This window comes from Brassica rapa, chromosome A08 (genome assembly GCF_000309985.2).
Source record: "Brassica rapa cultivar Chiifu-401-42 chromosome A08, CAAS_Brap_v3.01, whole genome shotgun sequence".
Taxonomy (NCBI): domain Eukaryota; kingdom Viridiplantae; phylum Streptophyta; class Magnoliopsida; order Brassicales; family Brassicaceae; genus Brassica; species Brassica rapa.
Genome location: NC_024802.2, coordinates 13198129 through 13222952, shown reverse-complemented (window position 1 = coordinate 13222952; position 24824 = coordinate 13198129). Strand labels below are relative to the sequence as shown.

At 34.7% G+C, this 24824-nt stretch overlaps 6 protein-coding genes across 9 annotated transcripts; 4 read left to right on the top strand and 2 right to left on the bottom strand.

The window, feature by feature from the left end:
• Window positions 1–74: 74 nt before the first annotated feature.
• Window positions 75–5599, top strand: LOC103834540 (probable E3 ubiquitin ligase SUD1). The gene is made up of 6 exons (XM_033278073.1): window positions 75–3705; window positions 3797–4011; window positions 4096–4392; window positions 4502–4659; window positions 4735–4898; window positions 4982–5599. Exons 1-6 carry the CDS (start codon window positions 3190–3192, stop codon window positions 5597–5599), a joined length of 1968 nt encoding a protein of 655 aa, XP_033133964.1. The 5' UTR covers window positions 75–3189.
• A 912-nt stretch (window positions 5600–6511) lies between these two features.
• On the top strand, window positions 6512–9743 carry LOC103834441 (polyadenylate-binding protein 2). Its single transcript, XM_009110508.3, has 9 exons — window positions 6512–7095; window positions 7279–7397; window positions 7514–8170; window positions 8256–8333; window positions 8418–8507; window positions 8620–8757; window positions 8849–9022; window positions 9119–9274; window positions 9373–9743. Exons 1-9 carry the CDS (start codon window positions 6867–6869, stop codon window positions 9589–9591), a joined length of 1860 nt encoding a protein of 619 aa, XP_009108756.1. The 5' UTR covers window positions 6512–6866; the 3' UTR covers window positions 9592–9743.
• Window positions 9744–9948: 205 nt separating this feature from the next.
• On the top strand, window positions 9949–10965 carry LOC103834440 (uncharacterized protein C6G9.01c). 3 transcript variants are annotated; one of them, XM_033276692.1, is made up of 3 exons: window positions 9986–10112; window positions 10213–10249; window positions 10290–10965. In XM_033276692.1, exon 3 carries the CDS (start codon window positions 10332–10334, stop codon window positions 10809–10811), a length of 480 nt encoding a protein of 159 aa, XP_033132583.1. In that variant the 5' UTR covers window positions 9986–10112; window positions 10213–10249; window positions 10290–10331; the 3' UTR covers window positions 10812–10965. The 3 variants fall into 3 exon arrangements, with proteins under 3 accessions (XP_009108755.1, XP_033132583.1, XP_033132582.1); XM_033276691.1 differs by having other exon boundaries at window positions 10175–10249; XM_009110507.3 differs by lacking the exon at window positions 10213–10249 and having other exon boundaries at window positions 9949–10112.
• Window positions 10966–11410: 445 nt separating this feature from the next.
• On the top strand, window positions 11411–13320 carry LOC103834438 (CBS domain-containing protein CBSX2, chloroplastic). The gene is made up of 8 exons (XM_009110506.3): window positions 11411–11728; window positions 11809–11896; window positions 11980–12044; window positions 12183–12231; window positions 12460–12512; window positions 12643–12758; window positions 12838–12895; window positions 12993–13320. The coding sequence occupies exons 1-8, from the start codon at window positions 11531–11533 to the stop codon at window positions 13065–13067; spliced, it is 702 nt and encodes a 233-aa protein (XP_009108754.1). The 5' UTR covers window positions 11411–11530; the 3' UTR covers window positions 13068–13320.
• An 803-nt stretch (window positions 13321–14123) lies between these two features.
• LOC103834437 (polyubiquitin 11) lies at window positions 14124–15570 on the bottom strand. Of its 2 annotated transcripts, none has more exons than XM_009110505.3 (2): window positions 15332–15570; window positions 14124–15014 (listed from the first exon to the last, which is right to left on the bottom strand). In XM_009110505.3, the coding sequence occupies exon 2, from the start codon at window positions 15012–15014 to the stop codon at window positions 14325–14327; it is 690 nt and encodes a 229-aa protein (XP_009108753.2). In that variant the 5' UTR covers window positions 15332–15570; the 3' UTR covers window positions 14124–14324. The 2 variants fall into 2 exon arrangements, with proteins under 2 accessions (XP_009108753.2, XP_018509260.2); XM_018653744.2 differs by lacking the exon at window positions 15332–15570 and adding an exon at window positions 15186–15209.
• Window positions 15571–17932: 2362 nt separating this feature from the next.
• LOC103834436 (ubiquitin domain-containing protein 7SL RNA1) lies at window positions 17933–19109 on the bottom strand. The gene has a single exon (XM_009110504.3). It carries the CDS (start codon window positions 18742–18744, stop codon window positions 18118–18120), a length of 627 nt encoding a protein of 208 aa, XP_009108752.1. The 5' UTR covers window positions 18745–19109; the 3' UTR covers window positions 17933–18117.
• Between the last annotated feature and the right edge of the window lie 5715 nt (window positions 19110–24824).

Below are 24824 nucleotides of genomic sequence, written 5' to 3'. Positions count from 1 at the left end.
TGGAAAAAGAAGAAGGGTAAATCGATTTTGGGAGCATTAAGAGCTTCAAATTGGTTGTTCATGGTGGTTGTGGTATTGATGACAATGGCAATCTTGTAATTACTTGAAGATGATGAGGGTGAGAGAGTAAAAATGTCATTTTCGAAAAAAAAAGAAAAAAAAAAATTGATGGCATTTTCGTAAATTATTTGAACTTGTGGGGTGAATAGGGCAAAACCAATTTTCAAAAAAAAGGGAGGTTAGTTTTGTGTTTGACTTTAAGTTGTAGGTCAATTTTGCAAAAATCCCTTTGATTATCTACAAAATCAATAATGAAAAGGATTTTTTTTAATCTTATGAAATATTGTGGTTCAAAAAAAAAATACTTATGAAATATAAGATGTTATTTGTATTGTTTGGAAAATCAAACATAAAGGGATTTTCTTTTGTTTTTACACTTATAACATCAACCTAAATTAACAACACAAGAACCTTGTGCCTCAAAACTTCAGTTCAGTATTGTATATGGCTGTGTTCGTTTGTACATCTAGAAGATACATCCAAATGGTCCATCTATATGCCTTATCCAGATGTTCCATCTGGATGTTGTTTGTTTCTTTCATTTCGTCTATGCATCCAGATGAATCATCTGAAAGCAATTATGTTCGTTTACTTTTTTTATTTTTTAACTTGCATCTTCATCGAGGTGGACTTATTAATGAAATGACTAATTTTCTTTTTAATTCGAGAAAATATATTTTTTTACGGTTTTGGCGGAAAATAATTTTTGCGATTTTTGCGGATAAATGAGTACTTGACAAAAAGTACGTTTTTTGGTTTTGACAAGATAATACGTATTTACAATTTTGGCGAGAAAATTGCGTTTTTACGGTTGTGGCGGGAAATACTTTTTGTCGGTTTTGGCGGAAAATGTGTTTTTGACGAAAAGTGCATGTTCGTGGTTTTGGCGAGAAAATGTATTTTTGCGGTTTTGGCGGAAATGCGCATTTTTGCTTCTTTTTTTTACGGAAAAGTGCATTTTTTTCATTTTTCGCGGAAAATATTTTTTACGGTTTTTGCGGAAAATGTGTTTTGACAAAAAAGTGTGTTTTGTGGCTTTAGCGGGAAAATACGTTTTTCTGGTTTCGGCGGGAAAATGGTTTTCTGGTTTCAACGGGAAAATGCGTTTTCCGGTTTCAGCGAGAAAATGCGGTTTTTCGGTTTCGGCGGGAAAATGTCTTTTCTGGTTTTGGTGGGAAAATGCAATTTTCCGGTTTTGGCAAGAAAATGTGTTTTTCGGTTTTTGTGCAGTTTTATGTTTTTGGCGGGAAACTGTGTTTTTACTATTTCAGCCGAAAAATTTGTTTTATGGAAATATGCATTTTTGTTTTTTAGTGGGAAAAACACATTTTTGCGGTTTTGCCGGAAAAATCTGTTTATCAGCTTTGTTAAGATTTATGGTCTTCAAATTCTCAGATTTGAGCCTAAGTATCAAGAATCACAAGCATATGAGAATAAATGAGATCCGATGTGTACTGATTAGATTTTGAGTAATACATGGAGTCATGGATCATATGTTAGTTGTTAAATTCAAGAACATATAATTTTCTCTACAAATAAACTTTAGATTATTGTTAAAAAAATCTAGACTAATATCAAAATTAATTATTATAGATTGGTAAATAGTCTAACTTAACAAAAAACTTCTTAACGTATAGTATTGTCAAAAATAGATTTTTTTAGCAAAGATTTATTCTATTACAAAATACAAAAAAATATTATTGGGTGGTTCGACAACCATATTGAATTAACTGAATTGTGAATTATTATAATTTTTATAACTTTATTAAATAACTAAAATTAATTAAAACCAGAAAATAAAATTAATTAATGAAATTTTTTTAATTGAAATCTAGAGAGGTTATGGAAAGTTATGTTTTGAGATATTTTTCCATAATCTCCCATTTTTCTTTTTTCCTACACAAATATATAAGTTGGTAGAAACTTATCCTCATCTCTGGGATGATATGTATTTTCTACTAATCTGCATAATTAATGATAAATTACACTTTGTCACTTTCTAAGACTAGAACATAGATTTTAAGATGTTAAAACATTGACGAATCTTTAACAAAACCATTGAACTAAATAAACTTCCACAATACAACATAATATATTTTATTTTATTTTTTTTTTATTTTTTTATTTTTTAAGCACAAGTATATAGTTTTCTTAACTAAAATTTTGGATTCATAATATTTAAAGAAAAGAAAAATCAAAAGACACAAATAATTTCGCCTTGCCGAGCAAGGTCGTAGTACGGAAATACAAATTTCTTTTTATTTTTTTATAACCTCTTTTCCCTTTTTATCCTTGCTACAAGGGTTCAGGCGTCTCCCATACACCACCATGGCTCAAGCAACTGCTACGGCAAGGTACATTGATAATGAAGAAGAAGAAGAAGATGATGAGGACGTTTGCAGAATCTGCAGAACTCCAAGGGATGCAGACAATCCACTTCAATATCCATGTGTCTGCAGGGGAAGCATCAAGTTTGTGCACTAAGATTGCCTCCTTCAATGGCTTAGCTACTCCAAAGCTCATCGATGCGAGGTTTCACTTCTTCTTCTCTCGGTTTATTATAGATGTTGTTGCGGTTCCTCAAAAGAAGAAGCCTTGTGCAGGTTTGCAAGCATCGTTTTTCATTCTCACCGCTTTATGATGAAAAGGCTCCCACGAGACTCCCTTTGAAGGAGTTTGTTGTTGGCATTGCGATGAAAGTTTGGCGTTGCCGTGTTTCGCACGCCTCTCTGCGGTTGAGTTTAGTGCTTTTGGCCTGTCTTCTCACTGTTTCTTTCATTATGTTTTGGACATGGAGATTGTCTTTCGTCAAGAGTTTTGGTGAAGCTCGGAGGCTGTTCTTAAGTCACATGTCCACCGTACTTGTCCTAACAGATTGTTTGCTTGGTTTCTTACTATCTGCAATTATCATCTTCATTCTCCATAAAGCTGCTTCACTGAGGAACTTCTTTAGGCATTTGGGAAGAAACTTTCTATTTAACGAGCTGGTTCGAATACAGAGTCCTCTGTTTCGCTTGGCTAAGATTGTCTTTGCTGTAAGTTGAATGTTGTCATCTTTTGGTTCAGTGTTACACATTTGTTCTCTCATTTAAAATCTTATATATAACTCTGCAGATTGTGGCATGCAATATGATATTTCTTGGTGTTGTCATCTTTGTGCCCTTCACACTAGGACGGTTTATTATATTGCATCATGTTGCTGCTGCTGATCTCTTGAAAGGTTTTGTTGCTAGACCATCAAAGCTATATGATGATGTTACAACTCTCACTGTTGGCTACATGTTTGTAGTCTTCCTTTACCTTGGAATCATTGCGCTGATTCGATATTTCAAGGGCCAGCAACCATTGAACTTTGGTAGAGTCTATGGTGTTGCTGCTTCGATAGTAGAAACTATACCACCTCTCCTTAGGCAGTTGTTGGTAGGAATCAAACTAGGAGCCAAGGTTGCCTGTTACTTTGGGGTCTTCCCCTTCATGTGTGGGTGGTGGCTAGATGTTTGCACGGTTAGTATGTTTGGTGAAACTATGTCCAAGAGAGTAGAGTTTTTATCAGTTTCCCCGCTTGCAAGCTCACTTGTTCATTGGGCTGTTGGAGTGTTGTACGTGTTGAAAATATGCATATGCGAGGAGGAACTTCTTCTAAAGGTACCGTGAGTGAGTGAGTGAGTGGTCTTTCTTTCCTCATAAAATGTTTTTCTCTGTGCTAATAATATTTGTTTTCCCACTTTTTGTGCAGGTTCTTCGCCATGAAGCTTTGTTTTTCCTTTATGATCCTGAAGATGATGATGATGATGAGTCGTTCCAGTTCTTGATCGAAGAAACAGTACACAAGTTTGCTCGGGATTTTTTGTTCGATTCTGTAAAGTATGGGAGTTTGATTATCTTGCTGGTGTTTTTACCAGTCAAGCTTGCTATTATAATGGCTCCTTCAGTCTTCCCTCTTGACATATCGTAAGAATTGTTGGGCTTGCAATCTTGCTTTTTTAATTGTAGATTTTTTGAGTAAGTCTTTACTAACTAATGAATGTTACACAGTGTATCTGATCCATTCACTGAGATTCCTGCCGGCTTGCTCCTGTTTACAATCTGCACGCAGTTTATCATCGAGCATTTCAGACTCTGGACCACGGTTAAGTCCCTTGTACGCTGCTGGTTCACCAGCGTCTGCTTGGCGCTTGGTTTGACAGACTTACTCTTGCCAAGACCAGAGGACAAGGTCGGTCAGGACAATGGAGATGGTGAACCTGAAAGGGCCATGGATGTGCTTCCAGCAACTGTTGACCCAAGCAGGAGCCTCGTCCTCGCTGGGAATGTAGAACAATCTCATTCAGGGTAAGTTGTTACTTTAAAAATAACCTTAAAGCATGGTATATAGATTTGACTAGGTGCATCAAGATTTACATTAGGCCTTACCCTGAAACGAATGTAACTTTTTATGCAGGTACATCTTTGTGCTCCGTGCAGTCCTTCTTCTACTTGCTGCATGGGTTACTCTTCTTCTCTTCAACACAGCATTGATAGTTGTATCAGTTTCTCTTGGACGTGCTCTATTTAATGCCATCCCAACTCTCCCTATAACGCATGGCATCAAGTGCAATGGTAATCCTTCTCTTCTGCTTCATTCTTTGAGAAGAATACACAATTGTAACATTGATATCCTCCTAAATCTTGTAGACCTATATGCTTTTGTCATTGGCACATATGCCTTTTGGACTACCATATCTGGGACCATGTATGCTATCGAGCATTCGAAGTCAGAAAGGACTTCAGTCTTGCTCAACCAAATATGGAGATGGTGTGGGGTTGTCTTCAAGAGCTCGGTCCTGGTAGCCATATGGGTAAAGTAGTTTTTATTCTGTTGTTTTATTTTTAAGAGATTTGAAAATACTCCAAATTCATTTGATTCTGTGTGTTTGAACAGATTTTTATCATTCCAGTGCTGATAGGACTTGTGCTTGAGCTATTGGTGATTGTCCCAATGAGAGTCCCAGTAGATGAAACTCCTGTCTTCCTCCTGTATCAAGACTGGGCTCTTGGCTTCATCTTTTTGAAAATCTGGACAACATCGGTTAGTACTCTTTTTTTTTTGTTGTATCATGTCACTAAAAATGACAACAATGGACAGATAATATTGCTGGATGATAGTTGGAAAGCAAAGTTTGAGAGAGTAGAAGAAGATGGATTCTCAAGGCTTCAAGGGTTATGGGTGCTTAAAGAGATTGTATCTCCTATCCTGATGAAACTTCTGACAGCATTATGTGTGCCTTATGTCCTGGCGAAGGGAGTGTTCCCCATGCTCAGATATCCACTGGTTGTAAACTCCGCCGTCTATAGGTTCTCTTGGATAGGTTGCCTCTCTGCGAGCCTCTTCTTTTCTTGTGCAAAGAGATGTCATGTCTGGTTCATAAACCTTCATAACTCTATCCGTGATGACCGTTATCTCGTTGGTCGGAGACTCCTTAACTTTGAGGAAGCTGCTTTGGCTAAACAAAAAAGCAGTGCCAGTGAGGATGATGGTGAGGGAGATGGTGATACTTGACTTAGACGTGCAATCTGCCAATCTAACAAGAAGCGTAGAAAGAATATTAGACTAATTTGCGTAATAATGATATTACGATACAGTAACAGCATTAGTATTCTAATGAACTAGATACCAAGGTGCCTGCCACACATGTTTCTGACTTTTTCCAAAAGAAGACCTTATCACCAAACTATACATTGTGCTGAGCACTAAGCTGCAACAACAGAAAGCAAACCCAACCAATTATTTTGGTTAAGTTCAGCAAACAAGAACTGATTGGTTTGGTACATAGCAACCAAATAAACCGAGTTTCACTAAATTTTAGTACATAGTAAATTATTGGTTTTCATCAAATTGACCGGACAACTCGATATATAACACCTAAAACCAAATTGAATAAACCAAACAATACCAAAATATAATTTGTTTTATTTCCGTAGCATTTAAAAAACCGACAAACTTGAAAACCGAATAAGCTAACTCTTAAAAACTTTATAAAACCAAGATAATCTTCTTAAAATTCATTTTTTTCTCTACTCTTATTAATATATCTAGGATTCTCAAAAAAAACATTTTAAAACCGTAATGTTTTTTCTCTTTGATAATTGCAATTCGCTTCAATTTTTCAAACAAATATCTGAACCGATCAAAGATAAAATAAAAAATACTCGATTTAAACCAAAATCTCTTGTACCGAAATACCAAATAACCAACCGGAAACTAATCCGATTCAGACACAACAATCGCGTCTGTTTGACTTTTTTTTCCCGACCGAAGACCTTATCACCAACTTCCACAAAACCAATCCTTAACTATTACGGTTTTACCCCAGACTCAATCCAACGGCTGAGATCTTCCCAAAGTCCAAATCTAGGGCTTCCGAAAAATAAAAAATAATATTTCCGTAATATAAAAGCAGAGAAAAAGCAAAACCGCAAGACTCTCTCTTCCATCTTCACCAATTCGTCTCGCCTACAATCTCTCTACCCTTTTCTCTTATCTCGCCGTCGCAGGCTTCGCCGCCGGCAAGCTCCTACCCTTTTTCATCTTCCCTCTCCTCTAATACCCCCAAAAAGAGAAAAAAAAACAGAAAAAGTAAACCGATCAAAAAAAAAAAAATCTCAATCTTTGTGTTGTGTTATTTACTTTCCGCTTCATTTCTCCTTCGTTATCGTACCCGATTTGTTTTTTCAGTCTAAATAACGAAGAGGGGAGGGAAGAGTAATTCAAAACCCCCAAAAAAAATCGAAAAAAGTTTCAAAAATCCAAAAAAAAAAGAGAGAGAATGGCTCAGGTTCAGACTGCTAACGGCTCCAGTGCGGCGGCTCAGGCTCCGGCCCAGATCGGTACGACGTCGCTCTATGTTGGAGATCTGGATCTCAATGTGACTGACTCGCAGCTTTTCGAGGCGTTTAGCCAGATGGGTCAAGTGGTTTCGGTTAGGGTTTGCAGAGACTTGGCCACTCGCAAGTCGCTAGGGTATGGTTACGTCAACTTCGCCAATCCTCAAGATGGTAAGCCTTCTGAGATGAGAAAGTTTCGATTTTTATTAGAAAGGGGATTAGGGTTTCCACTTATAAATGTTGATCCTTTCTGGTTAGGTTTGGTTGATAGGGGTAATACTGTAAATATTTGATTGGGTTGTGCTGTAAATGTTGATCCTTTGGTGTTAATTCGTTGTGCTCTCTCCCTTGCAGCTGCGAGAGCAATCCAGGAAATGAACTTCATGCCTCTCTATGGGAAACCTATAAGGGTTATGTACTCTCACCGTGATCCTAGTGTTCGCCGAAGTGGTGCTGGTAACATATTCATCAAGGTACTCTTGTCTTGTCTTTGATGTTAGACTGCCTTTGTAAGAAAATTAGTTGTTTTTCTTCAGTTGTGTGTTTGTTTTATCTCTCTCTCTTTCTTACTGGTGTTATAATAATGAAGAATTTGGACCTGGCCATCGACCACAAGGCACTCCATGACACCTTTTCAACCTTTGGGAACATTGTCTCCTGCAAGGTGGCTGTGGATGCTTCTGGCCAGTCAAAAGGCTATGGGTTTGTGCAATACGCTGTTGAAGAATCCGCCCAGAAAGCTATCGAGAAACTGAACGGCATGTTGCTTAACGACAAGCAAGTGTATGTCGGTCCTTTCCTCAGGAGACAAGAAAGAGACTCGTCTGCTAACAAAACCAAGTTTACCAACGTGTACGTGAAGAATCTCGGGGAAAGCACAACCGATGATGACTTGAAGAAGGCTTTTAGCGAGTATGGAAAGATCACAAGCGCTGTGGTGATGAAAGACGGTGAAGGGAAGTCTAAGGGCTTCGGCTTTGTCAACTTTGAAAACGCTGATGATGCTGCCAGGGCTGTGGAGGCTCTCAATGGGCACAAGTTTGATGACAAGGAGTGGTATGTTGGTAGAGCCCAGAAGAAGTCCGAGAGGGAAACGGAACTAAGGGTCCGTTATGAGCAGAACTTGAAGGAAGCTGCTGAAAAGTTTCAGAGTTCAAACTTGTATGTGAAGAATCTGGATCCTAGCATTTCTGACGAGAAACTCAAGGAGATATTCTCTCCTTTTGGTACTGTTACGTCTTGCAAGGTTCGGTATCTTCTCTCTCTTTCAGTGAATTGACGACTCTCTTGCTTCATTATATAAGAAGCGTTTTGGTTAAATATGATGGCAGGTGATGCGTGATCCTAGTGGAATCAGCAAAGGTTCGGGTTTTGTTGCATTCTCAACTCCCGAGGAAGCAACCGAAGCTGTAAGTCAGATATATACACTTGTTCAATGTATGTGTGAGGAAAGGCACTTCGTTGTTACTAACAGTGGAATAATGATGTTGCAGATGTCACAGTTGAGTGGTAAAATGGTTGAAAGCAAGCCACTCTATGTTGCTATTGCGCAGAAGAAGGAAGACAGAAGGGTCAGACTACAGGTTTGCTTCTCTTGGAATCTCCCCATCTTGTGATATACCAACTACACCTACGCTGTCTATCTATGTTTCCATTTTTATCTTCTGCTGCTGAGTGTTTACATGATGTGAACAGGCTCAGTTTTCACAACCGAGGCCAGTTGCAATGCCGCCATCTGCTGGCCCTCGCATGCCAATGTTTCCCCCGGGAGGTCCTGGTATTGGACAGCAGATGTTCTATGGTCAAGCCCCTCCTACCATGATTCCTCCCCAGGTAATCATCATTGTTCTATGGTTTATCTTGTACCTTGGATATAGAATTCAATTATAAGATCATTAACCTTTTTATGTGGTTAATGACACAGCCCGGATATGGATACCAACAGCAGCTTGTTCCGGGGATGAGACCAGGTGGAGGCCACGGACCCAATTACTTCATGCCTATGGTTCAGCCACATCAGCAGCGCCCTGGAGGTGGTGGAAGACGCCCTGGAGGGATCCAACAGTTCCAGCAGCAACCTCCCATGATGCAGCACCAGGTTCTCTCTCTTCACTTGCTCATGTCTCTCTTTTAATACAATAGTTCATCATCATCATCATATGATTTTTTTTCAATCTATCTGGGTGGTGATCAGATGCATCCAAGGGGTCGGAACATCCGGTACTCCCAAGGGCGTGGTGTTAGTGGTGGCGATGTGCCTCCATATGACATGGGCAACAACAACATGCCATTGCCCATTGGAACTTTGGCTTCAAATCTGGCTAATGCTTCTCCAGAGCAACAGAGGACGGTGAGTGAGAGAGGATCATCTCTAAAAGAAGACTCCTTTTGTTTGGGATTTATTAGAATGTTGTGACTAACTCTAGTTGTGTCTGTGTTTGTACACAGATGCTGGGTGAGAATCTGTACCCGTTGGTGGAGAAGCTCGAGGCAGAGTCTGCAGCCAAAGTGACTGGGATGCTTTTGGAGATGGACCAGACCGAAGTTCTCCATCTTTTGGAGTCACCAGAAGCTCTCGAGGCTAAAGTTGCAGAGGCAATGGATGTTCTCAGGAGCGTTGCAGCTGGCGGTGCAGCCGAGCAGCTCGCTTCCTTGAACCTCTCTTAACTTCTCGTGTTTCCAGTTTGATCTTTGCTTTTTATTATGTTCTCTCTCCCCCCATACAATCACAGTTGGAGACTTGGAGTTTGTTTCGTTGCTTTTGTGTGTGTTTTAAACTTCATTTATGAATTTAAAAGTTAAAACTTATCTGCTTTTTATTTTGTTTAACCATAGTTATATTTGTATAATCTCTACATGCAAATACACAATTAGAACTGAAAAAAAAGGAGATTAACGCGTGAATTCTAAATAAAAAACTGTCTTGTTAAAAAAGTTCATGGGCTTTATTCAAAAAAACTACAAAATTGAAAAGAAATAAAAAAAAGTAACAAATAAAATAAGTGGTTTATTTGATGAAACTATTAAAAGTCAGGGGCTTACAAGCAAAAACATTAAAATTTAAAAACCTTCTGTCTCTGAAGGAGGAGCTAGGGTTTTGGAACGGTGCGTCGCCATTGTTATCTCGGAGTAATCAATCACCCTCCCAATAGAACAAGCTTATTCGATCTTCTTCTTCCTTTCTACATGTAAGTTTTCTCCATCGATAAGTAAATAGATTAGTTAATCTAATTGATTCTGTGCGTTTTAGATTGGGAATCCAAATTGATTGCGTTGTTATCGGTTTAGCAAGATCGAATCACTGCATCATCAAGGTTGTCATAAAGTTAAATTAGGATTCTAAAAGTTTGAATGTGGTGTTGAAGGTGAAGTCTTTGAGATTGTGCTGTTATATTCATCAAAAGAAAATGTCTAAGAAGAAGAGTAACAGTAGTAGTTCCTCCATGAGGAAGCTATCCCAAGCTGGAGACAAACCTTCGTTACAGCAGAAGAAACCTGGTAAGCTTGGGAAAGAGATTGATGATATCTTTGGTGGGGGAAAGAATAAGAAGCAGCTACCCCAAGAAGGAGTCAAACCTGCCACAGTACAAGCCAAAAAAACTGGTAAAATAGGGAAAGAGATTGATGATATTTTTGGTGGGAGAAAGAAGAAGAAGAAGGAGGTAGAAGTTGAAACGAGTGAGAAAGGAGAGGCCCCTGTGAAGAAAGCAAGAGTGGCAAAGAGGAAGAGGAGCGAGGTTGAGGGATTCAACAGCAACCAAAAAACCGGACCGAGGAAGAGGACTGAAGATGGGTTACTAGTGTTCACGGAAGATGAGCTTGGTATCAATAAGGCCAATGCTGGTAATACGCCTCTGTGCCCTTTTGACTGCCAGTGTTGCTTCTAGTCTCCTTTCTCTGTTTTGTTATAACCAGTTTTGAACATGTTTGATGAGGAAAAACATAACAGTTTTACTTTCTTACCCAGTTACTTCTTTGATTGATTGGCACTACTAGTGGATAGGGATCAGGTCCTGATGAAGAAATATGATTGATCTCGGATTTGAAACACACCTCTTGTTTAGTTCAAGTCTTTATATCATTTCTTAACACATGCATCATGTTTGATATCTATCACTTTTAAGTCTTTCTTTGATGTTATATCTTTTGATTTTACCACAGCTAACTCCAACTCTGGAGAGTAAACCTCTTAAGATTAATGCAATGTTTGTTTGATCAAAAAAAAACACATGAATCATGTTTTCAGCACATGTCAACAACATCTAGTCTAAGTCTTGTACTTGTTTAGGCTTCGGTTCAACGATCACGACATAACAATCCATGAACACATAAAATCAAAAGATGATTCAAATTAATGGTTGTTACTTCTTAGATCGAAATTCGAAACTAAAACACAAAAGGAAGAAGCGTAAGCATGATGTGTGGCTGGCTGTGTCCCCACCACCTATCACCAAGACATCATCAACTTGTCTACTTCTTCTTCTCCACCTCTTCTCTCTCCTTTAGCAATTTTTTTATTACCTTTGTTTCTCTCAGATTCCTTCCACAAAAAAAAAAACTTGTTTTTGCGTTGGAATACGTGAGGAACAGAGGAGGATAAGCCATCATGGGTTCGGTCTCTTTCTCCAGTTCTATGCCCATAACGCGACTTCCACTACTTACATCACTCAGTCAATGCCTTCTTCCCACTTCTTCATCCTTCTCACTTCCTCCTCTCTCCAGCCGTCGTCGCTCCAGTTTTTCACAGAGGATCACCGCCTCTGCCGTCTTCTCAGCTCCTGCCGGCGTTAATGACTCCCTTCCGGTGAGTACTTATCCCCTTTCATGTCAGAAAAATTGAAACTTGTCTGTTTGATGATGTGAGATTCGTTTGGGGGGTTTCAGGCAAGAAACGAGGGTTACACAGTTGGTGATTTCATGACAGGGAGACAGCATCTGCATGTTGTTAAGCCCTCAACATCGGTCGATGATGGTAATGAGGATAACAACCGTTGCTTCTGATAACTACCATCCTAAAGTCTCTAAATCTGTCTTTTTGGCTATATTTTAAAACAGCTTTGGAACTTCTGGTTGAGAAGAAAGTCACTGGATTGCCTGTAATTGATGATGATTGGAAACTGGTATGAATGATTCTCTCTTTTTTTTTTTTAGAAGGAATCTTGAACAATAACTCCTCATTAACCGGACAGCAAGTGCTTTGGCTGTTTGTCTGATATCTTTCTTACTTAGTCCTCTGCTATAATGCCTCCCTCCTGCAGGTTGGTGTTGTTTCTGATTACGACTTGCTTGCACTGGATTCCATTTCTGGTAATGTGTTTATCTACACAAAGCTTTTTTCAGTCTTCTGTTGGTTTTCTTTCCGCAATAAGAAACTATATTATGCAGTTTAATATTTTTTTCAGTTAGGAAGGAACTGAGTCGTAATTGTAGTAGATCTTTTAGTATTGTTGGGCACATAGTTTTCTTGTACAGGAGGACCTTTATGGGAATTGTTTTAGTGAAGCAACTTAATCTCAGTGTCTTTTGGTATTATAGGCCGCTCCCAAAATGAAACAAACTTGTTCCCTAACGTCGACAGCACCTGGAAAGTATGTTTCTACACCTAACCCATTCTATTGCAATTTATTTGAGAACTAGTGCTTGTCCCCATTTTGCTTGCATGAAACTCTCCTGGTAATGAGGTTAGTTGTATGATCTTTCGACTTCTCTTTTCTCCAGACGTTTAATGAACTCCAGAAACTGATAAGTAAGACACATGGACAAGTTGTTGGAGACTTGATGACCCCTTCTCCTCTGGTTGTCCGTGGTTCTACCAATTTAGAAGATGCAGCCAGGTATCCTCCTCTGTGAATATAAGCTCAGTATGTGAAAGCAACACTTGCAGACAAGTCTGTAACCATTTGTTGTCTCCAGGTTGCTTCTGGAAACTAAGTTCAGAAGATTACCAGTTGTGGATTCAGATGGAAAACTGGTGAGAGGATCTCATATTCACAATCTTTTCTTTATTTGTTGTTCAGTCTTGTTCTGATCCTTGTTCCCTTCTTGTTTTTGTTTGCTTTCAACAATAGATTGGGATTCTTACAAGGGGGAACGTTGTAAGGGCTGCACTGCAGATCAAGCGCGAAACCGAAAAATCAGCATAGATTGAGAAAGCAGCAGTTATAGAGCAGATATTCCTGTAAATCTGCCATAGTTAAATAGCAAATCTGTTCATTCCATTCAAGTATATATAGTATGTACCCAAACTCAGAATCCAAGACATTTTTGTGTAGCACAAAGTCCATTCTCTAGTCTTATTACCACCACCAAAAACAAACGAAGAAACAGAAGTTGAACTTACATCACATGATTTTGCTGTATTTTCTTCTTTCTTCTCTCACTTAGTCAAAGTCTTGCTATAAATGAGGCTGCTATGGCTGTTGTGGCAGTGAACTTTCCTGATCTGAAGAATATAGAATTTGTAGTTTTCTTAAATCGCTTTTTCTTCAAACTCCTTTGCTAGATTTGAAGCTTGGTCTTTAACTGACATTGCAATGACTTTGACCATCTGACAATCAACCCTGGAGCTGGTAGAGAATTGGGTTATGTCCGGGTGAAGATGGATCATATCAAATTCAAGAAGGCATGCTTAGGTCTGTGGCTTTAATGAAAACATATTCGATTTCTTAATTACACTGAGTCTTTGCAATCTTTGTCCTCTGTGGTCTACTATATGCACAGCCGACCATCCATTTGGGATCACATAACTGTTCAGCTAGAGAACATTTTTATAGTATGTACTAAGAGATCTCATGTATGTAGTTGACAAAAAAAATGTATGTAGTTGACCAAAAAAGAAATCTCAGAACTGTATTGATTTGTAGAAGTTAAAACCTCACAGAACCCTTTGATATTTTCTTTTTTACTTGTTGTTTACTTGTGTTTGGAATCAAGGAGAGACGAAGACCTGACACAATATGTTTTGAAATATACGCAGAGTTACATTCCACTTAAATGGTCAGCACTGCACATTGCTACCTAACTGACATCTCTCGTTTCATTGCCCTAAAACTTCACCCAGCCCAACAGCTTCAAGCTACTAACCCCATCACCCGTAATATTTCAGAAGCAACACCTAGCCAAAACAGTGAACAAGTTCCACTGCATCTACTACATATATTGAAGGCATAACATATACAAACAACAAAGCACATAGCACGAGGGCAACCAACCACGATATATTCAAACATAGAGAAGTTTTAGTAGTCTTATAACGAAAAGGGGAAACAGAGTTCAACAATTATTTAGGAGACGCTTCATAACGCCTCAATCACACAAACCATGATAACTTTTTTAAGAAAACGGAACTAAAAACGCAGACATAGTTGTTTCTTGATAAGACACAGCACAGGACAAGAGACTTAAAAGCCACCGCGGAGACGCAACACCAAGTGAAGGGTCGACTCCTTTTGAATGTTGTAGTCGGCAAGGGTGCGACCATCCTCAAGCTGCTTTCCAGCGAAGATGAGACGCTGCTGGTCTGGAGGGATGCCTTCCTTGTCTTGGATCTTGGCCTTGACGTTATCAATGGTGTCCGAGCTCTCCACCTCCAGTGTGATGGTCTTTCCGGTTAAGGTCTTGACAAAGATCTGCATACCTCCACGCAGACGCAACACCAAGTGGAGAGTAGACTCCTTCTGGATGTTGTAGTCAGCGAGAGTTCTACCGTCTTCAAGCTGCTTGCCGGCGAAGATCAACCTCTGCTGGTCCGGAGGGATCCCTTCCTTGTCTTGGATCTTGGCTTTCACGTTGTCGATTGTGTCGGAACTCTCGACCTCAAGGGTGATCGTCTTTCCGGTCAAGGTCTTGACGAAGATCTGCATACCTCCACGAAGACGCAACACCAAGTGGAGAGTAGACTCCTTCTGGATGTTGTAGTCAGCGAGAGTTCTACCGTCTTCAAGCTGCTTTCCGGCGAAGATCAACCTCTGCTGATCCGGGGGAATGCCTTCCTTATCCTGGATCTTGGCTTTGACGTTGTCGATGGTGTCGGAGCTTTCCACCTCGAGGGTGATCGTCTTCCCGGTGAGAGTCTTAACGAAGATCTGCATCTGTTAATTCACAAAACCTAACATCAATAATAACACAACGAATCATAATAATCAAAATCACGACGACGGAGACTGCTATAACCGATTCAAATTCGAAGAACAGAGGATCAATTACGATGCTAATCGAGAGCAGAAGAAACCAGAATCTAACGTTAATCGAACAAGACGAACCATAATCATCAAAATCAACAAGAGATCTATCGGCTAATCTCAACTAATTCAATTCAAGAACCGAATCAAATTCTGAAGAAGAGAGAATCGTGAACTACGATCAAGCGAAAAGAGCTAATCGAGGGAAGAAGAAAGAAGAATCTAACCTTGATCGTAAATTAGAAAATTGAGAAGATTGTTTTTCGATTTGTGAAGGAGAATAGGTCTTTAGAGAGATGTGAGCATTTTATACAACAGGATGAGGAAGACTCGGTCACGAGAAAGCTATGGCGGTGAAGCAATAGCCAATACTCGTTTGACACGTATGAAAGGTGACGTGTATTGGGCGTTGTTTACACGCAACCCTTAAATGGGAAGATAATCTTTTCTTTGCCTTTATTTTAGGATTAGGAAAAGTATATATTTTAGGATTAGGAAAAGTATAATTGCATACCAAACACCAACATGAAAACAATGCATATTTGTATATGGAATCACATTTTTGCACCAAATTTTTTGTCTAATTAGAAGATATGTGTTCTATAGCAGAGACGTACCTTGTTTTTAGAAGTAGTGACTTGTAATACTGCTCATCATTAGGTACCTGCAGGAAGAAAACAGCTTCAACATGCATGAAGTAGCTGAAACAGAGAAGAGACTCTTCTTTGATCAAGGAATTTTCCTGAAAATTTTAAAATTAATTTTGACTTTTAAAATTAAGGAATTTTCCTGAAAATAACATGATGTTTTGATTTTATCATTTTAGTGGTTTTGGATATTTGCATGATTGGTGGTATCAAGTTGGCAAATGGATCTTTAATTGAATTTTTAAAATAAAAGAATTTTCCTGAAAATAACATAATGTTTTGATTTTTTTAGTGGTTTTGGATTATTTTATGATTGTGGTATCAAGTTGGCAAATGGATCTAAAGGCAATGGATTTCAGTATCCTTTATATAATAAATTATATAGTAAATCACAAGTCATTTGATCAATTAAAATCTGCCGTATAACTATTGTTTAGATTTGTCATTTAAAAAATAATTAAAACAAAATAGTGATTAGAAAAAGAGAAAAAAATAAAACTACCTACTGTTTTTATCATTCATTCAAAAAAAATTGACAATCTGATGTCAAAAATAAACAAGAAAAAAATACAAGAAACTCTCAATCAAAAACTGGATATGAGTGTACTCTTCTCCCTCTATTTAAAACCCTAATTCAAAATTAGCACAATTTTTTCATCCTAAAATCTCGATGAATCATTAGACTAGTTACATGATGAATGAATCACTGGAAAGCCACATATATAAATTGTTCAAAAAAGTTCTGAATTAGGAAAAATACAAGAAATTCCGAAGAGCAACTTGTTCAAAAAATTTGTGAATTAGGAAAAATACAAGAAAATCCAAAGAGCGAGAGAAACAAAATAAGTAAGAAACCTCTAAACTAATATTTTCAGCTAACTTTTACACATGAAACTATGTGTGCATATAAATTTTTTTGTGCACATGTGTGACTAAACCTTTTTTTTTTTTTTTTTTTTTGACGTCGACTAAACCTTTTATTTTAGTAAGAAAAAGTAAGAAAAAGTATTTCCTGTGCTACACTAGTATTATTAGTAAACAATGTTTTTACATAATCTTAGTTCTTATGTTTTGCGTTTCTGATTGTGTCTGATATTTAAACATACAAGTTTAAAACAAAATTTTATGAACGATTCTCACTGGCAAAGCCTTAATATCTTTAATGTAGCAGAATAAACTAACAAACTTTTCACTAAACTGGTAACAAGGGCCATCGTCAATATCCATATCGAAAATAAGTCCAATAATATTGGTAATCATGAATCGAGGCAGCAGGTTGTCTAAAAACTTTGATCCTCTCGGAACAATGCTTCTTCTTCAGATCTCAAAAACGGTTAACTTTGAAACTCCGACGTAGATCGAGATGTTCAAGGCTGGACGATTATCAAGAATGGCCATTAAACCAACGTCTGTTAATTTGTTTGAGAAAAACTGAAGGTGGCTAAGTCTAGGCATAGTTTCAGCGATTGCTATAGCTATGGAAAACGCCTGAACCGCAGGCGGTTTAGCTTCAATGTCTTCAGATCAAGACAAGACCGGCCTACAACTTTCAGAGACTCAGCTGAGAGTGAGCTGTATGAGACCTCGAGTTCTTCTTGCAATGGAAGCTTCACAATTGCTTCAGTAAGTCCATCGGTTGTTATTTGAGAGCAGATTGCAAGTCTAAAGGCTTCTCAGGTTACTTGGACTGCAAGTAATTGCGTGTAACAGTTTAAAAAAAAACAGAAGCAAAGTAACAGACTGAGAACGATGAGACGCAAAACATATTCCTAGCACCACGAGAGAGAGAGAGAGAGAGAGAGAGAGAGAGAGAGAGAGAGAAGGTAACCTCCCGGCGTAGTTGAAGAGCGAATCAGTACCGATAAGGTTTTGATCAATACTATCGTTAAGATTCTTGCTTCTTCACTCTGAAAAATAACCTCAATAGGTTCAGCATTTATTTGTTTCTTGTACTACAGGCAACACTCCAGCCTTTTTTAACTTGTGGATACAAAAAGTATCCCTGGAATTGAATTCCCTTGACATGAACACGTTTTTGCCTTTCTGAACCAATATTTTACATTTGATTAAAAAAAAACTTATCATCTTATACCTCTTAATTATTTATGCAATACCTTTATTATCAATAAATTTTATATAATCCGATTCAAAACTATTTTGAAGAGTATATAGAGCTCAAACTGAAGTGTGATTGCCTTTTTAGAGAAGAAGTAACTCAATAACAACAAGCTCCTCTTTTTTCAGATCAAATGTTGTCTTATTAGTAATGTCTTAAGATCTTCCTAAGCACATACTTGCAGAAAGCTGTGGAAGCAGATGACAATTATGGAAGATAAACAAGAAATTAACTTGAAGAAAAAGCTAGATTAAGAGCCACCGGAAACACTTCCGTTGAAAATCTCAATAGTATCACCATGATCAACACGGTGCCACCGGAACGACCGGTCATCCTCCATAACATTCTGTTTATATATAAAGAAATAACCTTCTTGAGGCAGACTTATCTGAAACCTCTGTTGAACCTTAACCAGCTCCTTCCTCAGCTCTCCCACGTTATCACTCGCGTTCACCTCCACAGGAATCTTCATTGTCCCGCTTTTCGGCAGCACCATCACTCTCAGCTTCTTAGGGTTGTTATTGTTGTTGTTGTTGTTGTTGGTCTTAGCCATCATCACAGGCAAATCTTGACCGTTAAGGATCGGTTCCGTTGAGTTTGACGGTGGAGATTGCTCGGTTTTTAGCACTTGATTGTTGCGGTGTTGGTCGGTGCCTAGAGACGAGCTGATAATCTGTAGATGAGAGTTGTTGAGGATGGCACATTGTTCGATGTCGTGATCGTCTTGAAGAACCTTGCCTTGAAAGAAAAGGGTTTGTTTGGCGACAGGGATACGTTGATACTTTTCGATCTTTTGTTTGATCTCTAGCACTGTGTCCCAGTACCCTAGTTCGATGCAGAACGTTGGGCCTCTTTGAACCTCGAAGAACACATCCATAGTTACATCAATCGTGTTTTAAGATCATGGAGACTGATGATGAAGAGAAAAGTGAGATTTTGACGTTAGCTTCGGAGTTTTTGTAACGACAGTTTCCTCATAATGTGTTAACTACTACCTATTTTCATGGATTCCTGATTTTTTTTTTTGTTATTTAACATAATTCTTTTTAATTCTTTAAAATTTGCTAATTTTGATAATGGTATTAGGGAAAATTTGGAGAAATACACTTAGATATGATATTAATTTGAAAACTACACCATTGTTTAAGTTTTTAGAAAAATACACTTTGATATATATAAATTTACTTAATTGCCCAATTTAAATATTTCTTAATTATTTATCATCATAATTATTATATCCTCAAAGTAACGGTTTTAACAAACAGACTAGATCATGACCCGCGCTTTGCAAGCGCGGATTATTTTATGATGAAAATTTTCAGTAATAGTTAATAAATATTTTATTAATTTGTAAGAATTTTGTTTATTTGAATTTTCTTTGCATTTAAATCAATGCTTTTAAATTTGACCCGAATCCGCGGTTAAATCAGTTAATCCGGTGATTCGATAATTCAATTTAGATTTTAAAAATATCCATATTTATAAAAATCACTATATCCGAGACTAACTAATTGAACCGATGGATGCCCGATATGTAAACATATCCAATTTGATTTAAATTGCTATAGTTTCGTAATTTGTCACCTTTTAATCCAAATTTTAAAGTTTATTGTTTTACAATTTTATTAAATTATGACATTTTTACAAAATTTTGATAGAGAAAATAATAGATATAATTGACAACTATAAATGTCTTGATCATATTACTCCATTTTATATAACTTAATTGATTTTATTATAATTATTTTGTGTAATTTTTCTTGTTAATCATTTGTATTATAATCGCTTTAAATTTTTTGTTAACAATTAATTAGTATTAAGCATTTTTCTTTAGATAACATATATTTTGAACATTTTTTCATAATTATTTTTGTTATTATAATTATTGTACACTGTATAATGTTTATATATTTATTTATTAAGTAATGGCTATTATTGAATTGTTATCTTATTTAAATAAATGATAGAACCATTATGTAGTAAATATAAATAAAATAATATGTTAATTTAATTGATTTATCATTGATTGAAATGTTTTTGTAGTATTTAAATCTGTAAAAGTAAGTTTTATTTATTTTCGTTTTTTATGAATTTTTCGAATATTTTTTAAATTATTTAATTTATTTAAATATTTGGTTATTAAAAAGATAAGTTCCAATATTTTATATTGTTTGGACATAAGATTAACTATAATGTTGTTTGGAAAAATGAATAGTAGTATAAAGTAATGACTATATTGTTTGGAAACATTGATAGTAGTATAAGGAAAAGAATATTAGTGATTTAATGTAGGTTTAACTATAAAGTAGGAAGATGTATTTAATTTAAAAACTTATAAAATAAATGTTAGGTCCAACCCAATGTTTCTGTTTTAATAAGATAGATGTTTTCAAAAAAAAATCTTTAGAATATCCAAACAATATTCTTTTTGATATATTATAAACATTTTACATTTCTGAAAAAAAAAACCTTCGAGACAAGTCAACGTCTCGTTTTATTCTTCTCTTTATCTTCCCCTCCATGTATGAAAGAACTTTTTTTTTTCTCTGATCTCATCAGGGGTTTGTTAATTCATAAATTAAATTTATGTTTCTATTTTATTTCAAATAGTTTTTCTTTTAGGAAAATCATACTGCATATAACTCGAGTTTTTGGAGAGGAAGGTGAATAAAGAATCATGGAATTTCAAGTTGAATACAAAAAAAGAGGAAAATTATATAACATTAAAAAAGGTTTGAAGTTTGAAGATATGGTTCAGATGGTTCATGAAGATTTTGGTATAGATAGGTTGGGTAATGATTTAGAACGTCTCAACTATGAGTTTTGGTGATACAACGCTAACGCTAGTCTATACAAAATCGTATAAGTGCAGAACGTCTCGAACTGTTGGCTTAGGTCGACTCTTGCTGGTCACACCCGATAAGTCAACACTATGACTATTTCACTTGATGCTTCTCTCTGCGCGAGTAGAAGCAAAGACAATTGTGGTTTTGCTGTGTGATTTGGCTGAGTGGAGGCAAGTAGGAAACCTGTGTTTTTTTGTCTATGAACTTCCGAAAGAGAATTCAAAGCAAGATTCCATAAGATATAAGAGAAAAGAAAGATGCTTCAGATATTGGCAGAATGGACTTCGCTTTTCAAGAAAGCCTGGTGATGAACAGATCAATAAGTTCTGGAGAGATAGATGTTCTTCTATAGGGCTAGGCAAATAAACCGAACCCGAAAATCCGAACCGAATCCGATCCGATAAAAATGAATCCGAACCGATCGGAACCCGACATAAATACCGAATGGATCTTGTTTTATGGTATTTCGAGTTATGAGTATTATCCGAACCGAACCCGAAATTAAATGGATATCCGATAGAACCCGAAACATTCAAAATGCCAAAAAAGAACTTGTACCAAACATGATCTCAATTCCTGATATGTAGCCAAAATACACTAAGATATTATTAAACATCTACAATAACTATCTACTACATGAAGGTTGATGGTTGAAAGTGGCGGTTGAGGCTTGAAATTTTTAGATTTTGGTTTTATTTTCATTGAATAATTTTTTCATTTCATGAGAACTTAATTTTTCGTTTTATGATTTCATTTATTGATTTTCTTTCTATCAATAACAACGTATACCTTTGAAGAACTCCACTTTTGTTCAAGTTCGACGTAAGTGTCGTTTATGCGGCTTGATGGACTATGAATTGCTGGAGTTAGTTTCCTTTTTTCTCAGCCTTTTGCTGTAATGTTTGTAGAATGGTACCATGAAGATGCATAGATATGGCTGTATAAGCAGGAAACTTTCCAAAACATCATTGTTTAAACATGTTGTTGCTTCCTCCACAAGACACTGCTTATTTCCTCCCAATGCAAATTAATAACAACAACATAAACGACTACAACATGTTACTTTCGTATGATGCTATGGAAATTTAAATGATTTTTGTTTCCATGATTATAGTTTCAATATAATTCTAACGTTCTGTTATTATATCATATCCTTATCTTGTAAAATTTTAATGGTAAAATAAAATATTTATCTCAACACACATATTTATCTTAAACATAAATAATTATAATAATATTATTTTTATTAATTTCGAATTTATATTTAAATTAATGAATTCTAATCTAGGTAAAAATGTCAATTCATATTTAGGAAAGTGTAGTTTTCAAAAAATAAAATAGATGGTGTACTTTTCAAATTTCAAACTATTAATGGAGTAATTTACAAATTATCCCATGGTATTATCCTTCTTCCATCGTCTTAATTATTTCTTGACAACAATTTTACTACAAGATATCCTTTTTTTTTAATATTTGATTTTATATATGCATGAACTCATATGTTTTTATTTTCGTAAGATTTATTTTGGATCCGAGCTCATTTCGAATTCATTTGATAATATTCGAAGTTCGGATATTTTTTTATAGTAGACTAAAAGTTAATGGCTATATTGATTTTCAAATGTTAATTATATAACTAATTTTTTTGGACGTTGTATTATGAATTGTATGTTTGTGTAAATACATGAGTGCTTTGTATTTATGGTATAATAAATAGAAAGTTTTCATATTTTTGGGTTAAAATTATTGTATTGTAACGTTGATGTGAGCATTTTTTGCGATGTTTGAATTTCATTGTTGTTCGTGTGCTTAACCTAAGTGATATTGGAGTTTAACAATTTTTTGGAAATATAAAATAATGGTACAAGAAATAACATATATCAAAACATATCTAATTACACATATTGTATATTTACACATATTTCCTTAGAAAAACCCATAAAACTATACATTTTCAGATATATATTTAATGTAGTTTTTCATTTCTTGTATTGTATATTTACTCATTATTTAGTATTTCTTATATTGTATATTTATTTATTCTATTTTTCTTGTTTTTATATCAAATTGTAATATTACGATTGATGTTTAATTTAATATTTTAATTTTTTATATTGTATATTTACTTATTATTTATTTTACTATATATTTTCATATAGATGTTTAATTTAGTTATTAATTCTTAATTGTAAATTTATTTATTGTTTATTTTTTCTTATATTGTATATTTATTTATTCTAATTTTCTTGTTTTTATATCAAATGATTTTTGTATAGATGTTCAATGTAATATTTCTATTTCTTATATTCTATATTTACTTTTTTTTCTTATATTGTATATTTACTTTTTCTCTTATATTGTATATTTTTTTTCTTATATTTATATTTACTTATTCTAATATTACAATAAATATTTAATGTAATATTTTTATTTCTTATATTGTATATTTACTTATTATCTGTTTTATTTTTTACTATATATTTTTCATATAGATGTTTAATTTATTTTTTTCCCTTCTTAATTGTATATTTACTTATTGTTTATTATTTTTTTTATTGTATCAAAATAAACAATAAGTAAAATTACTTATTCTAATTTTCTTAATTTTATATCAAATGATTTTTTTTATAGATGTTTAATGTAATATTTATATTTCTTATATTGTATATTTATTTACTGAGAACTTAGCAAATTCGGTTTGGTTTTCGGTTTGGGTATCAAAATTGGGAATCAAGTAATCTATCTATACTAATAAAAGGGACATTTTGAGTCTCCATAGAACGTCCACATCAGCAAAACAAACTTCTCCCGAAAGATGACACATGGCATAAAATATAGTTCTACATTTTAATATTACTAATTTTTGAAAATTATAAATAATATGTAAACATACAGAATAAAAAATTTAAAAATTGCATTAAAAATATGTAAGATTACCATTTTTCACTTGAAAAAAAGACGGCTTATCTCCATAATGTAACATTACCGTTTTATAAAAAAAAACAAAAAACATTATATATAATTTCTACAATAATAAATATATGTAAACATACAACATAAAAAATGGAAATACTACATTAAACATATGTAAGATTACCATTTTACATTTTTATTTTAAAAAAAAATAATATGTAAACATACAACATAAAAAATGGAAAAACTACATTAAACATATGTAAGATTATCATTTTTCACTATAAAAAAGACGGTTTATCTCCATAATGTAACATTACTATTTAAAAAAAAAACATTATATATAATTTCGAAAATAATAAATAATATGTAGACATACAACATAAAAAATGAAAATAATATATTAAACATATGTAAGATTAACATTTTACATTTAAAAATAACAATAATATGTAAACATACAACATAAAAAAATGGAAAAACTAAATTAAACATATGTAAGATTAACATTTTTCACTAAAAAAAACGGCTTATCTCCATAATGTAACATTACCATTTTATAAAAAAAAAGAAAAAAAACATAAATATAACTATTTGACTATTTATCCAAGTTCTTCTATTAAACATTACTGTTTTACATTAAAAATGGAAAAATATATTAAGATTTAAACATCTATCTTAAAATATAAAATATAGATATTAACTAAATATAAAGTATAAGAAAGAGAAATACTCAATATATACAAAAAATAAATAATAAGTAAATATTATAAATATATAAATATATGAATTATATATACAATAATAAGTAAATGCACAATTTTTAAAAAATGGAAAGAGTACATTAAATATTAAACATCTATCTTAAAATGTAAAATATATATTAAGTAAATAGAAATTATAAGAAAAAGAGATACACAACTTAAAAACAATGGAAAAAATATATTAAGATTTAAATATCTATCTTAAAATGTAAAATATAGATATTACGCAAATAGAAAGTATAAGAAAAGGAAATACACAATTTAAAAAAATGGAAAAAGTACATTAGTATTTACACATCTATCTTAAAATGTAAATCTATCTTAAATTATAAAATTATTAGTAAATAAAAAGTATAAGAAATAGAAATACACAATATAAAGAAATATAAATAATAAGTAAATATATAATATAAGTAAATACCCAATTTAAAAAA

What these genes read in the sequence shown, in the direction of transcription:
- LOC103834540 (XM_033278073.1), top strand. Translation starts at nt 3,190, where the DNA reads ATGATATTTCTTGGTGTTGTCATCTTTGTGCCCTTCACACTAGGACGG. An exon ending in GTAGAACAATCTCATTCAGG is followed by an intron (nt 4,393 to 4,501) that starts GTAAGTTGTTAC and finishes CTTTTTATGCAG; the next exon opens with GTACATCTTTGTGCTCCGTG. An exon ending in GCATGGCATCAAGTGCAATG is followed by an intron (nt 4,660 to 4,734) that starts GTAATCCTTCTC and finishes TAAATCTTGTAG; the next exon opens with ACCTATATGCTTTTGTCATT.
- LOC103834441 (XM_009110508.3), top strand. Translation starts at nt 6,867, where the DNA reads ATGGCTCAGGTTCAGACTGCTAACGGCTCCAGTGCGGCGGCTCAGGCT. An exon ending in CTGGTAACATATTCATCAAG is followed by an intron (nt 7,398 to 7,513) that starts GTACTCTTGTCT and finishes ATAATAATGAAG; the next exon opens with AATTTGGACCTGGCCATCGA. An exon ending in ACAGAAGGGTCAGACTACAG is followed by an intron (nt 8,508 to 8,619) that starts GTTTGCTTCTCT and finishes TGATGTGAACAG; the next exon opens with GCTCAGTTTTCACAACCGAG.
- LOC103834440 (XM_009110507.3), top strand. Translation starts at nt 10,332, where the DNA reads ATGTCTAAGAAGAAGAGTAACAGTAGTAGTTCCTCCATGAGGAAGCTA.
- LOC103834438 (XM_009110506.3), top strand. Translation starts at nt 11,531, where the DNA reads ATGGGTTCGGTCTCTTTCTCCAGTTCTATGCCCATAACGCGACTTCCA. An exon ending in TGCACTGGATTCCATTTCTG is followed by an intron (nt 12,232 to 12,459) that starts GTAATGTGTTTA and finishes TTGGTATTATAG; the next exon opens with GCCGCTCCCAAAATGAAACA. An exon ending in ACGTCGACAGCACCTGGAAA is followed by an intron (nt 12,513 to 12,642) that starts GTATGTTTCTAC and finishes TCTTTTCTCCAG; the next exon opens with ACGTTTAATGAACTCCAGAA.
- LOC103834436 (XM_009110504.3), bottom strand. Translation starts at nt 18,744, where the DNA reads ATGGATGTGTTCTTCGAGGTTCAAAGAGGCCCAACGTTCTGCATCGAA.